General features: G+C 35.3%; 1 protein-coding gene across 27 annotated transcripts in view; it reads right to left on the bottom strand.

Moving 5' to 3' along the window:
• Window positions 1-13445, bottom strand: part of ANK2 (ankyrin 2) — a 739617-nt gene that overhangs the window by 243132 nt on the left and 483040 nt on the right. Inside the window, exon 1 of one of the 27 annotated variants that reach the window (XM_037830519.1) lies at window positions 7740-8129. The exons of 24 other annotated variants lie outside the window; for them this stretch is intronic. In XM_037830519.1, the coding sequence (XP_037686447.1) occupies window positions 7740-7874 (135 nt within the window). In that variant the 5' untranslated portion in view covers window positions 7875-8129. Of the gene's footprint in view, window positions 1-7739; window positions 8130-13445 lie in introns of those variants that run through there. 2 more of the 27 variants (XM_037830516.1, XM_037830512.1) reach the window with 2 other exon arrangements.

Below are 13445 nucleotides of genomic sequence, written 5' to 3'. Positions count from 1 at the left end.
GGGGTGGGGGGTTATTTGGGAACTTACTCTTTTCTGCATGATTTTTCTGTCAACTTGTAATTTCTCTAATAAAATATATATATATCCCAAAAATAAATAAATAGAAAGCAGTTTCATCCCACAATCTCTACTATTAAACACCTGGCTTTCACATAACTTTTAGCTACATTTTATTAGCTCAAAGACATCATTCAAATGATGGTACTACAGATAATCATTGTAATATTTCCACCTTTTAAAACAAATTTTAAAGAGGGTACACAAATTTTACTATAGTCACATAAACCTACGCAAATATGAAAATCAAATGCCTAAAATTCTGACAATCAAATGTGATAAAATATGCCCAAAATTTCAAGGAGAAGCCCTCAAATGAAAATAATCAGAAAACAAGTAGTTGTTTCTTGTGGCATGTTAAATTTCAGTTTCACCCACTTAAGGCATTAAATCCAAAACAGTAACTAGAAATGGGTAAGAGGCCTGTTGATGTCTGTGTGTGGGGGTGGAAAATATGGCTAGGAAGAGAGCTCTCTCCAGAGTATGTTCAGTTTCATCATGCATGTGACCGTGAACAAGCCTCTGAAAGTACAGTAACACTAACTTTATTAAACATAGCAGGAGAAAGATTAGTAAGAATTAGTAAATAGTTGAAATAAATAAAAATATTACATTTGGTGTGTGTGTGCATCATTGTAAGCAAAATATAATCAGAAATATATTGGATATTGATTGTTTATATTAAAATTATTCCCCATTTCAACAAATTTCTTTAAAAGTCAACTATTACATTTAATTTACAACTTGATATAGAGACTGCATAACAAAATGTGTTTTTTATATAGTAAATATATTTTGCACAATTAATACTTTATACCAGTAACATGTGCACTTGCAATAAGCGTACATTCATTTTTTGAGCAGAAGATTACAATTAAATCTGCTTAGTCAACAAGCTGAGTGTTTTCTAGAAAAGTCCTTTGTAGCTCTACCACCTTTTCAATTTCCACAGCCTCTGGCTTCATTTAGGGGCTTGTCACCTGCAGCTGCAAAATACCCACAACTAGATTTGCTAATTTGGGTCTTTTCACAGTCATTAATTCATTCATACTTTCAAAAAATATTTATTGAGCACCTATTAAGTGCTAGGTACTAAGTTAAACTGAGAAGACAATGGAGCTTAATATGCAGACCACTATCTAATTTATTCTACTAAACCAGACTTTCATCACTCCTTTTTCACTAGTATACAGTCAAAATTCTAAAGTCTGGCATACAAAACTCTTGATCTCATGCTTTTTATCCAAATTTCAATGGGTTCCACAAGTGTCCAAAGAAACTGGTATTACAGCTATCAGAATTAACATACTGCTTCTCAGTTACTGTAATGTTACTATGACTCCAGCATTGACTTTGTGAACCATCCATATAGCTTCAAAACTTGACTTGTCTGCAATCCTCCAAGCCTGAGTTGCCATTCTCAGGTACTCCATAATATGCTGTGCTTTCTCACCACACTATAACGTGATATTGGAACTGTTACTTGGTCCATCCCTGGACCATACTCCTCTTCAAGTCAATGTTGCATATCTTATTCATTTCCATAGCCTCAGAGTCCAGCACTTAGCAGATGTTCAATAAATGCTTACTGAATGCACAAGTATTCTTTCTTCCCAACAAAAACCCAGATTGTATGCTGCTTCCAAAGTCTATGTCAGGCTCCACCTTCTCCAATAGCAGGAGGGATGTTAAAAATATTTAACTGGTACAGCTCAGACACCAACCAGTCAGTGGCTGGAGCACTGGAGTGGAATCATGGAAACCCTTGCTGGTCCAGGCAGTAGCCCTTTGTTTGCTGAACTGGGTTATGGGCGTAGGCTGGAGAATCCTGGGGGAGGGGTGCAGCTACCCTCAGAAAGAGGCAGCTTGATGGGCTCCTACCAGCAGATATTTGATCAACCCATATGGAAGTATTTCAAATTGTAGACACTGGTACAGGTGTTATGTACTGAATATCAGCCCTGCCCCTAAGGCATTTCCAGGAAGCTTGGGCCTGCAGTGGTCTTCCCTTTCATGTGGATAATCCTATTTCTAAGACTATATAGTAAGACCCTAGAAGACAGAAGCCATGCTTTACACTTTTTCAACCTTTATTTTTCAGTGACTCAGCTGAAAGCCACATAAGCTTGATATAGTTAATACTTTTGGAAATGCTTTCCCAAGATGACTTTCATTACACTCCTGGCTTTTACTGAGGGTTACTATCAAAACTAATTATATGTAGAAAAATTCCTATCTTTTATAAAATTGTTACAGAAGATAATGCTCACGTATTGTTTAAAGCCTTTTATGTCTATTTACCTACAATTCAAAACTGAAGAAAAGTATAACTCTCTTGATAAACTGATATGCTTAGTAGAGAAGGAATCCCTCCTCTCCTCACACCCACACACCCACACACACACCCACACACACACACACACACACACATTTACATACATACACACTCTTCCATCTTACTGAATTGCACTATCTTGCACCCAGTTGCCTAAGTCGGGGAAAAAAAAACAAAATAGAAACAAAAAACAAACAAAAACTTTTCTTTCTCTTATGATCCCCAAACAGTCTTGGAATAAAAACAAAAATATATTCTAAGTCTGATCACTTCTCACCTTCTCTAGTGTTAGCACCCTAATACAATCCTCCAGCATATTTCACATCAGGGGTCACTGGGACCACGTAAGTTGATCTCCCTTCTCTTGCAGCAATTCGGGCAGGCAAAGGAACACTTACAAACAAAAAAAAATATATATATATATCCAGGTCCTACTCTTTCCCTCATTAAAACCCTTCAAAGGCTTCCTGCTATACCGTGAATGAAATGCAAACTCCTGCCAAGGTAGGCCATGCCTCCCGCTCATACCTCATTGCCTTCCACTCTCCTCGTGGTTCACTCTGCTTCAGCTGCACAGGCTGCTTTCTGCCCCTCAAACATGCCTTGCACATGCCTATCTCAGCTAAGCAGCATGCACCCCCTCCCCCATTATCTTACATATAAATTTATATCTTTAATGTTTGTCTTCTCCTACCACAGGAACTCTGTCTTGTCATCATTAATGATTTAATTACTTCCTTAGAACTATTCCTGGCACATAGAGATGCTCAATAAATATTTTCTGATTGAATCAGCCTAGCAGAAAAGAACTGAATCAATTTCATAATTACCACCGGGATTCAATGCTCATGGTCTAGTTGTAAGAAAATTTATAAATTTATAAATAATGAAAAGGCTGATATAAAGAAGGTAAAATTCTCTATCATAATTGGGAAACACTGTTAAAATAAATGAAGCAAGAAAATAAAACACTGAGAGCAAATTGGAAAAAAAGGGAAAGATTTGGTACTTAATTTGAAAATCATCTAGGACAGATAACATAAGTAATGTTTGTGATGAAGCATTACATTCATGGTTTAGCTCTTGGGACAAAGCAAATTAATCTGATATGGTAAAGAAACAACAATAAAAAATGCATGATCCCAGTGCAAGAAAATTATAGAGTGTACTTAGAACAATGTGCAAATTTATAAATGATGCCTTAAAAACAAATGAGAAAGAGAAGAAAATGAAATAAAGATACATTCCTGACGTTGGCCTAGGTTGCACTTTTCCAATGTATGCTGAATGACTTCTCTCTTCAGAGCTTGTTGGATCCTGCATGGATTTGCTGACCAAGATCCAGAGAGCTACCCTAGGATCCTGGGCAAAGTCTATAAGACATCTCTAAGGCTTCTTCACAAATGAACTTGGAATATACATGCCAGGCAACTGCATAAATGAAATTGGAAAGGTATTTGAAAGACGATGCGATCACATGTGATCAACAGGAAAATTTAGAACCATTTCCAGGACTTCTGCTAACCAAAAATTTAAGCACCCTCTCCTGCCACACATACTTTTTTTTTTTTTGAACTGCCAAGCCAATTGTGATAACATCAGATCTTTGAGTCCTTTAAGGATTAATGAAAGAGTGAACCACATTTCAGAGAAAAGCCTTAACATATCTCAAGAGTATTCCATTCTATAAGGATTGCAGACATTTCCTCAGTCAATTTGAAATAAGGTCTCTGGGCATAGGAGAACTCTAATGCCCTTGAGGGTTTGAGTGAAGGGAGAGGTGGGCTTGGGGCTACTCACAATGGACGGAGCAGAGTCCAGTCCAGCCCAGCTACCTGGGGTTGGGGTTGTGATTGTGAGAATCAACCCTGGAGGTTTGCCTACTCTTCCTCTCCCTGCAAATACCTCTCTGCCACTACAGTCCTGGCAAAGTAAAAACAGAAATTGTAACCAGAATTTGAAATGCCTTTCCAAATTGTTTTCCAGATAATTAGAACAATTTACAGCATACTCAGGAATGTCTACCTTTTTTGAAACAATCTCACAAGATATTATCATAATTATTTTATATCTTTATTGTTAGCATAAAATGGTAATTTCCTGTCATTTTAGTTTGTCTTTATAGAAAAAAAACAGTAATTGAAAAATTTTAGTACAAGTGAAAAATGTAGCAATTGAAAATTTAGGAATAGAAAAATTTAGTAATTATTGGAACAAAGACAGGCACATTCATTAATGTATTAGCTATGGCTGCTTTTGCACTACAACAGCAGAGATGAATAGTAACAGAAATCAAGTGACTTGTAAAGCCTACAATATTGACTGTTTGGTCCTTTATAGAAAGTTTGCTGTATCCTGCTCTGGAATTTAAACATTATTTTGTGTATACATTATAAAAATAAATATTGTTTTTCCAGGTATAGAGTTTAAAACTTTTATGACAAAGTAACTGTACATCTTTTTCTTTGTTATTTTCAGAATTTGCTCTATAACTTAAAAAATTATCATACTGCCAAAGTAACATTCAGTTTCATTTTCTATTAGTATTTTATATAATTTTTGTGTTGAGCTATTCAACATATCTGGAAATTATTATGGTCTGGTCTGCTTTATCTTTCTTAAAGACTACATGTAGAATTTCAAATGTGGATAAATAATAATATTGTTCAAGGAGAAATTATTTATGTTTGTTTATTTCCAGCACATTCCTGACAATGGATTTCTTCCTTACTGCTATACTCATCTACAGAAAAAATGTCAGGATATTCAAAACTTTAAATATAACTTATGTAGAAAAGAAAAGTATTAACATATATAACGTCCAGCAGTTTTAGTATTTTAAATGTGTATTTGTTCATGAGTTTAGTTTCAATTAAGAATAAAACTGGAAAATTTATTTCTTTGAAACTCTTGGCTCAACAACACAATAATCTGTATAAACCATGTTTAAATTTATCTCCAGAAGAAAAGCCAAAGACCTCTATGTTTGTCTTTCCCCTCAAAAAAAGTTATAATTAAAAATTCTGAAGCTCTTAATAATTATTTATCATTAATTTGACATATGAGAAAGCTGGGAAGTAACTAATTAAGGAATGTATTTATCTAGAATACTAAAGAGTGAGTGACATCAGTATTTTAGTACTCCTTTTAAAAGTAAATAAAGATGATGGAATTTTTAACCTTGGGAATCTTAAGCTAGATAGAAACACTTTTTGTGTTGCACTTAAGTCATCCTTGGTATTAAATTATGCATTTAGAAAGTCACAAACTTTTCATGCCTCATGGCCAAAACGGGGAATTTTGGACAGAATATCACTTCTAGAAGTTAGACAACAATCACATAGTGACCTCTACCATACCTTTTCTATGTCACAACAATCATTCTATTCTGCAGCCTGTAAAGTATTTGGCAAGAGAGTTTATTCAATGATCAACATGTTATACATACTTTAATACAATGAAATCAGACTGTAAACTTTTCCGAAAAACCAACTTCCTTCTTTCCAGGGCCAATAACTGCCTTAATAGGGAAAGAGGGATTTTAACAAGGAATTGATGTTGCTGATGAATATTTCTTGTAAAAAGTTTTCAAGTAGTTTTCTGTACTCTGTAGCTTTGAATAAATTTCTCATTCCAGTTTTTGGACCTCAAAATCATGTTAACATTTGATCTTCTTTACCAAAAAGAACCTATCAACTCACCAAGATACCATTATTTCTATTCTCTACTTTTTTAAAATATGCTTTTATATTTAATTCTTTTAAATACCTGAAATTTATTTCTGTTCATTATATTTTTCTTAATGATTTTTAAAAGGTGAAAAAATGGGATGTACTTGTGTGACTTAAAAATACTAAAGGAGTAATTAAATAACATTTTAAGGACTGGTTTAAATTCTAAATTAATAAAAATATTCCTTAAACTAGAAACTACCTTTAAATGAGGTAATTATTCCTTCAGAGAATGTATTTATATACTGCAACTAATTAAGCATTGAGAGTTATCCTTTTTTGCCACCTCAGTACCGAAAGCTACACTAGAAATGACTGCTCTGAGAAATCCAGAATGATCCTTCTGGTGGATGTGGGTAACTTAAACTATAATCCAGAAGGAGACAGGTGAATGCTCCTGGTGACAAATCTCAGCTGTACAAGTTGTTAAGGCAGGTGATCTCTTTTCCCTGTGGGATTGTCCCCTCCTCACCTTTCTGTTTATTCTTTTGCCTGCAGTGTCTTCTATTACGGAAGTGCTGTCCTCTTTTTCACAGAAGTGCTAATAGGATTCCTTTTCACTTCTGCTAACTGCAAACATTAGCTCTGTGTACTGTTTTTTGATGACAAATTCTTAGGTGCTGTTTCAATTTCACTATAGACTGATAGGATTTCAGTGCTGAGAAATTATGAAATTCATCCAGGTCAGAGTAAAAGCCTACAAGTGTATGGCACCACCACAGCTTCCTTACAGACTTTCTATTCTCGCTCCTGGAAATATCAGGCAAATGTTATACCGTAAAACTCTCTACTTCTCTTTTTCAGAAAGAAATCCTATGTATCTTAGTTTTAGGGTTTCACTCAAAAATAATTAACTTGAAATAAGGTCAAATTCTTGGACCTGACAGATCAAAGATAAACCTTATTTTCCAGCAAATACTAAAATAAAAATATTCCAGAAAGAGATTCTTGGCAAAAAAAAAAAAAAAAAAAAGAGGCACAATAAGCCTTTGTATCCATTTAAAGGAACTCGTGATGCCCATGAATTATTAACATTTGAAAGTCAACTTAAATATTTGGTTGCTCAACTTTTAAACCTTTCCACAAAACATTAGTACCATTGTCAGAACAGTACCCAAAGGCCTTTACACTGCAGTTAGTCAAATAATAGAAGTAAGATGCCTTCGTAAGCTGAAGCTGGGATTCCAAGTGAACACATGCTTAAAAAATGTTCCATGACCTAGAGAAAAATGAACTATACATCAACATATAAAGAGGCAAAAGGATCTGACAGGCCGAATGTAAGTAAATCTTCACAATATTGCTGGAAGTCACTTTGTAATAATACATATGCTCAGCCTTGGACAAATTTTCAAATTAAAGAGACAGCATCATAGCTCATTCCCAACTTCCAACTCATAAAGACAACTCAGAAGAAACAAACATGTGGCATTGCTTAGCTTTAAAAGAAAGCAACAGCATGCCACTGAATCAGAGGCAGTCAGGTGGTTTGATTACATTACTTCTATTCCACTGACTTCCCTCCAGGAAGTTTAAAGGTTTGACCAATGAGGTCCACTGTTGTTCCCTATATGACACCATTCTCCCTTCCTCCTGGTTTGTGTCTTAAAACTTACCCGTACCCCAGGTCCTTTGACATCCTCACTGTTATAGCCATAGTAGTCAGGGGTTTTATCCCATTCCTGCATGTTTTCTTGTGCCCTTGTGCTCTTGTCTGCATGGCAAGACGGGCAGAGAGCTGCATTGCCCATCTCGGTTCCACAGTTCCTGCAGTCAGTGGGCCCGTCCTTGCCCTCTGCACTTTGTCCAGGGCTCCCAAGGGTACACTAACATGGACAATTCATCAAGACAATCCTTGGTTCCTCTGCTCAGTTCCCCTCCACGCCACTCACCAGTTCTCCCCATCTGCTGGCTGCCTTGCTGGTGTCAGAGAGAACTCAAAACCCCAGCAACTGCGGGCTACACTCAGTGACCATTTCCAATTCAGGCACTGCCAGTCTATTTTTACACCTACCAGGCCAGCTATGCATGTCAATGGAGTGAGGGGGGGTGAGGGGAAGGGAGAGCAGGGGAGGGGGCGGTGGTGGTGTGTTTTTTGCCATCTGAGCAGTCTGCTTTACACATGGACTTAAGCTCCTGCTGTGTAAAATGCCTCTACATATGAGAATTTTTGAATTGCTCAATGAATGCCTTGGAATGCTTTGATTTCCCCCTGTCTCTAATAACTTTGCTTTACCAGCGTAACATATAAAAATTGTTTTTGTAGTTGCTTCAGCCAAGTGGCATCCACCACGTGGATTATATGCTTTATATTTTTCATGATCATTCATAGAAAACAAACAGCCATCCATTTAGCATTTATAATTCATTGGAAAAATATCAATCAAAATGGCTCATTATCACTGCTATAGATGTTTTAAATTTTATACATTATGTGCAGTTTTTTTCATTATTCATGATTGTGCCACATAGGAAACATTTTGATTCATTTATAACTCTTTAATTTTTAATATTTTGTAAATGTTTCCTTCAATTTTACAAAATACAATCAAGTATGGCTTGGTACTATCTTTGAAATCATATTATAGATTTTTGAACAAAACGGTTTCCACTGAAATGAATACAGCAAATACAAATAAATGTATGAATCCAATCATGAGAAAAGTCAAGGCTTTATTACAGCCTCCTATGGATTAAATTTCATTTCTCCCAGCAGGGTTTCCCCTAAATACAGAAAAATGTATGTGTATACATATATGTATCTGTGTATATATAGGCATTTTAATATTAGTTTTATCCCTTCTCACTTGTTATTTGTTTTGTGTGCATACATCTTCATCTTCTCTTCCAAATAGGTTTTAAATTATTCAAAGGCAGGATCCAGATCTTAGATTTTTGTATGATGTTAACATTAATGTTTAAGAGTTGTACTGAATTGAAAGCAATCATTTGGGGAAAACAGGATGTGGAAGATATTCAGAAATTAATTAAGATATTTACTAAAATTTGATAGATCCACATTTCCATGTCATTATTTTAAAATGTATATAAGCAATTTGTAATTTTTTCTTTTATTAAAAAGAGTATTTCTGAAATAGTCCATCACTCTATATTGCTGTCCAAAGCCCTAAGAGCTCAAATCTGAGAATGGCATTTTAGAATTGGTGATTTCCATAAGAGCTCCATATTGCTATTATGTCAATCCTGTTTTGAATATCTCTTTATCCAAGAGTTTATGAGCCTAGAGTAAGTAACTTACTATAAAGTTCTTATCTCCCCGTTCCAATTTCTGAGATACTAACATCCAGTATTCAGTGAAATTATTTTTACCTCTTAATTATAAGTAGTCATTTTTTAAAAACAATTATAATGTTTGTTTGTTTGTTTTAACTTACTGACTGCACCAACAATATTGACAGTGATAGGAAAAAATTTAATTCATGTAAAAGAGTCTCATAATCTAAACAATTTAAATGTTAAAGCTTTAGATGAAAGTATTCATAAAGGCAATGCCTCAATATCAGTTATAAGATCAGACAGGTGGCTAACATGTATCAAGCAAAACCTTTCATTTCTCCTGAATAATTTTGACACAGACTAACATAATGATTCATCATAATTGCAGTCATTTCTCCTCAAATGATCAGCATACTTGAACCACATACTGTAGGATTTAAGTAAACTGTGATGTTTAATGATGAGTTTACAAACTCTACTTAAAGTATGCAGTTTTAACTTCCCTATCTTCTTCTCTAAGTTTCTCACAGCCTGAAGAACTTCAACAGTCCACAAACATCCTAAAACGCATGCTTCTTCTTGAATATATATGAACCACCTTGTTCAGACTGTAAACCAAATTTTGTCAGCTATTAAAGGAGGTGCACTCCCACCCCCACCCCCACTTAATAAAGAATCATGCAATTTAAAAACTGGAAGGAAATCCTAAGAATTATCACTAGCCTCCTCCTTCTCTGTAGAGCAGAGAACTGAAACCCTGCATTTATACATGTAAAAGGAATATTTAACCACTCCACATCAGTGAAAGGTGTCCTTAGGAACAAGGTGAAAATTTTTGTTGTGCTTTAACAGCATGAATTGCTTCCCGGCATCTCTCTGTTTCATTAATACATTACCCATTTCTACCACCGTGCCTTTGATCTTGCTTGTCCTTCAGCCAAGAATGCATCCCCTCTCCTCCACCAGTTCAGGTTCAGTGCCTCCTTCAAAGCTCACCTCAAAACTCACTTTCCCCTTAAAGTCTTAATTACTCCTATGTCAGTTCCTTATTTATTCTAATATCTTGTGAATAAAGTTGGGACTATGGTACTATCAGCTCTTGCTCTTTTCACATAACGCGGCTTGTCTCTCTGGCGGGCCTCCTCACAGACTTAAATACACAGAGTAAAATTAGATATTTGTTAAGTAAATGTACAAAAGGCAGCCATGAATAGGAGCACAATTCATAATGTCAATATCTATCTGGTCTGCACTGACCTAAACTTCTCATTCCTACATAGCAACAGTACAGATTTTGTAACTTTAAACTTTTTGAGTCATGCCAAAATCTTTAATTTCATTTCTATATTTGCAATAAACTCCCTTTCTAGTTTTTGAGAAAATATTAACAACATTTGGATTCAGTTTTCCTAAAAAAGGGTTTGTAGTACTTTGATAAGAAAGAAGGAAATATTTGTAAAGTGAATGGAGATTATAAACCAAAAAAGGAACATGTTGATAAGTCTTAGAAAACACTTTTTCTAAATGACTAGTAATTAGTGTTCTTCTGCCCCTCTATCTTTTCTTCAAAAGAAAGAGAAAATCTTTTCATTCTTTCTCCAAAAGAGAAATATCACATAGTGATACTGGAACCCCACTGTTGATGTTTAATGCCCAAATAAGAATGGTCCAGGAAAGACAGATAGGAACTCCCTGGTGCTCATGTGATAGTTGAAATGTTCTATTTCCTACCAGAACAGAATGAAATTATCAACCTGGAAGATAAAGAGGCTGTGAAAACAGGATTTCCGAGGAATAGCATTATATTCGTGGTCACTCAAGACTTTGCCAAACATCCAATTCTTTCTGCATAATCGAAAACAAGGTTATGATGAACCCACAAAAGCGAGCATAACTTAAGAAGTTAAAACATTTCTAGTGCCATGTGCTAGTGGTCAACTAATAGTAGTCACCACACAGGGGATGGTCACAAAGTTTCTTGGTGATGTAACAACCTATACACATAACATTTTGTCAGTCAGAAGGAAAAGTTAGCAAATTTCGTGTAGTGTCAGTGTCAAAAAATATGCTGGTAGATGGTTGGGATCTCTGTGGACATCTGACAAGGGATATGCTTTCTTTCAGGGCAGAACAATGTCACCACTGCTTCTCAAAAATGCTTCAGAGTCACTAGGGCAAAGTATTCAGAAAACAAATATTTGCATGTTTGGCCACACTTAGAGCAAGATACTAGCACTTAGTACATGACTTAGAAAGTGAAATTCAAAGGCCCCATGATGTGATATATTTGCAATATCTTCTTCGATTCCTGGGCACTCTTGCTGTTATTATTTCATCTGTATTGCTGTGTTTCAAATCCATCATAAAGGAAAAGGGATTAAGTACTGAGAACAAGGGCTGGCTTCTCATTTATAATCTGAAAGTAGCTGTTCAAGTTGCTAACACAGCAAATCTGAAAACCATCCAATGCAGATTTAAATTTCACCTTTTAAATATGAAGTAATAGTTATACATAAAATCAACACCTTCAAGAAGAAATAATTGTTTCACTTCTGTAATTTAAGAGATTTAGATCACAGATCCTATAGTCGAGTGAAAAGACCTCTTGGATAGGAGTCACAAATTTCAGATTTAAATTCTGGTTTTACCACTAACTTACCTGTGTGGACTCATAACTTTTATCAAATCTGGGCTTCAATATTCCCTTTTTTTCATAGTAAGGTGGCTACGCTAGACGATTGCTAGATCCCTTCCAACTCTGAAGTTCTTTGCATCTATGAAAAAGAACTTACTACCATTTGAACATATACCTGACAGTGCTTGTTGAAGCTAATCATCTATTTAATCCATTCACACACACGCACACATACACAAAAGGTAAGTGAATTTCACTTGTACTAAGTTCAAGTATCTTGCATCATGGGTCTTGAGTTCTGTGGGCTAGCTACGTTCAATATCCCATAGGTTCACGCTAGGGAGATGAAGGGACCATTATGAAATCTGGGACTTTTTAATGGCATCCAGGAACTCTTTTCCAGGGAGAGGATCCTTTGTCTCTTGCTCTACCTTTCGTGAATATTAGCTTGACTGATAAACGTGAAACATTTTGGAAACAATATCCTGTCACAGTTTTCTACATCTCACAATTGTAAGATACTTTCACCTGGAAATAGTCTTACTCTTCCAAAATTGACTTTGTAGTCTGAAAACTGACTTCAAAAGACAAATTTTTACAATTAGACTGCATAAGATAGTAAAGGCTTTATTCCGTCCCCAAAAATGTTTTGTTTAATTTGTTCCTAAAGGCCAGGTGCTATCATAATGAAAAAGGTTGAATAAAGTTTTAACATAAATTTCTTAAAGTGGCAACTGGGAAGAAAATTCACTCAAAATCATGGAATTTAATTTCCTCTCTCCTCCTAGTTGTAAGAATTCTTCAAGATTATTTTCCACACAAATGAAGAAAAAAAGCAGTCTCTCTTAATCTACATGTACAAAATAAAGTATCCTCAAGTGACATTTGGTTAACATTTTGTGCTGCAGAACGTAGTTAACATGTAAAATTTATGTTGCCTTTGCTGAATTTAGTAATCTGCTTGGATTACAGTCCCCTCCCTGCCCCTTTTTATACCATGGTAGCCACACTACAAAACTGATTGTACTTGTCTGATTAAACTAATAATTGGTTACTCCATATGTGCGAATATTATCCATGCCCATATAATTACGTGAAACCAAGGACAGTTTCTTCTGACCCTAGGAATCATTAACTGAAGGAAATTATTGCAGAACATTCTGTGCAATAACTCAGGCAGCATAATATTTTCTCCCATTTTGGGGTGCATGCAATACAATGTCTTTGGCTAAAAGTTAAACATATCTGATTTTCACCAATTATGTTATATAGTTGATCCATCAAGAAACCTATTGCATAATTTATAGATCCACCCTAGCTTCCCCTTAACAACATGAGGCATGGCTCTTCTAATTGAGGTCAGTGTTAATGAGTTTTACTGTTTATGCTTTAAATAAATTAATCAAAATGAATATTGCCAAGCTATTCATGTGCCCACAAACATCAATTA

This window comes from Choloepus didactylus, chromosome 3 (assembly GCF_015220235.1).
Source record: "Choloepus didactylus isolate mChoDid1 chromosome 3, mChoDid1.pri, whole genome shotgun sequence".
NCBI classification, from domain to species: domain Eukaryota; kingdom Metazoa; phylum Chordata; class Mammalia; order Pilosa; family Megalonychidae; genus Choloepus; species Choloepus didactylus.
Note: the sequence above shows the minus strand (reverse complement) of the source record. Positions and strands in the feature narration are given on the sequence as shown.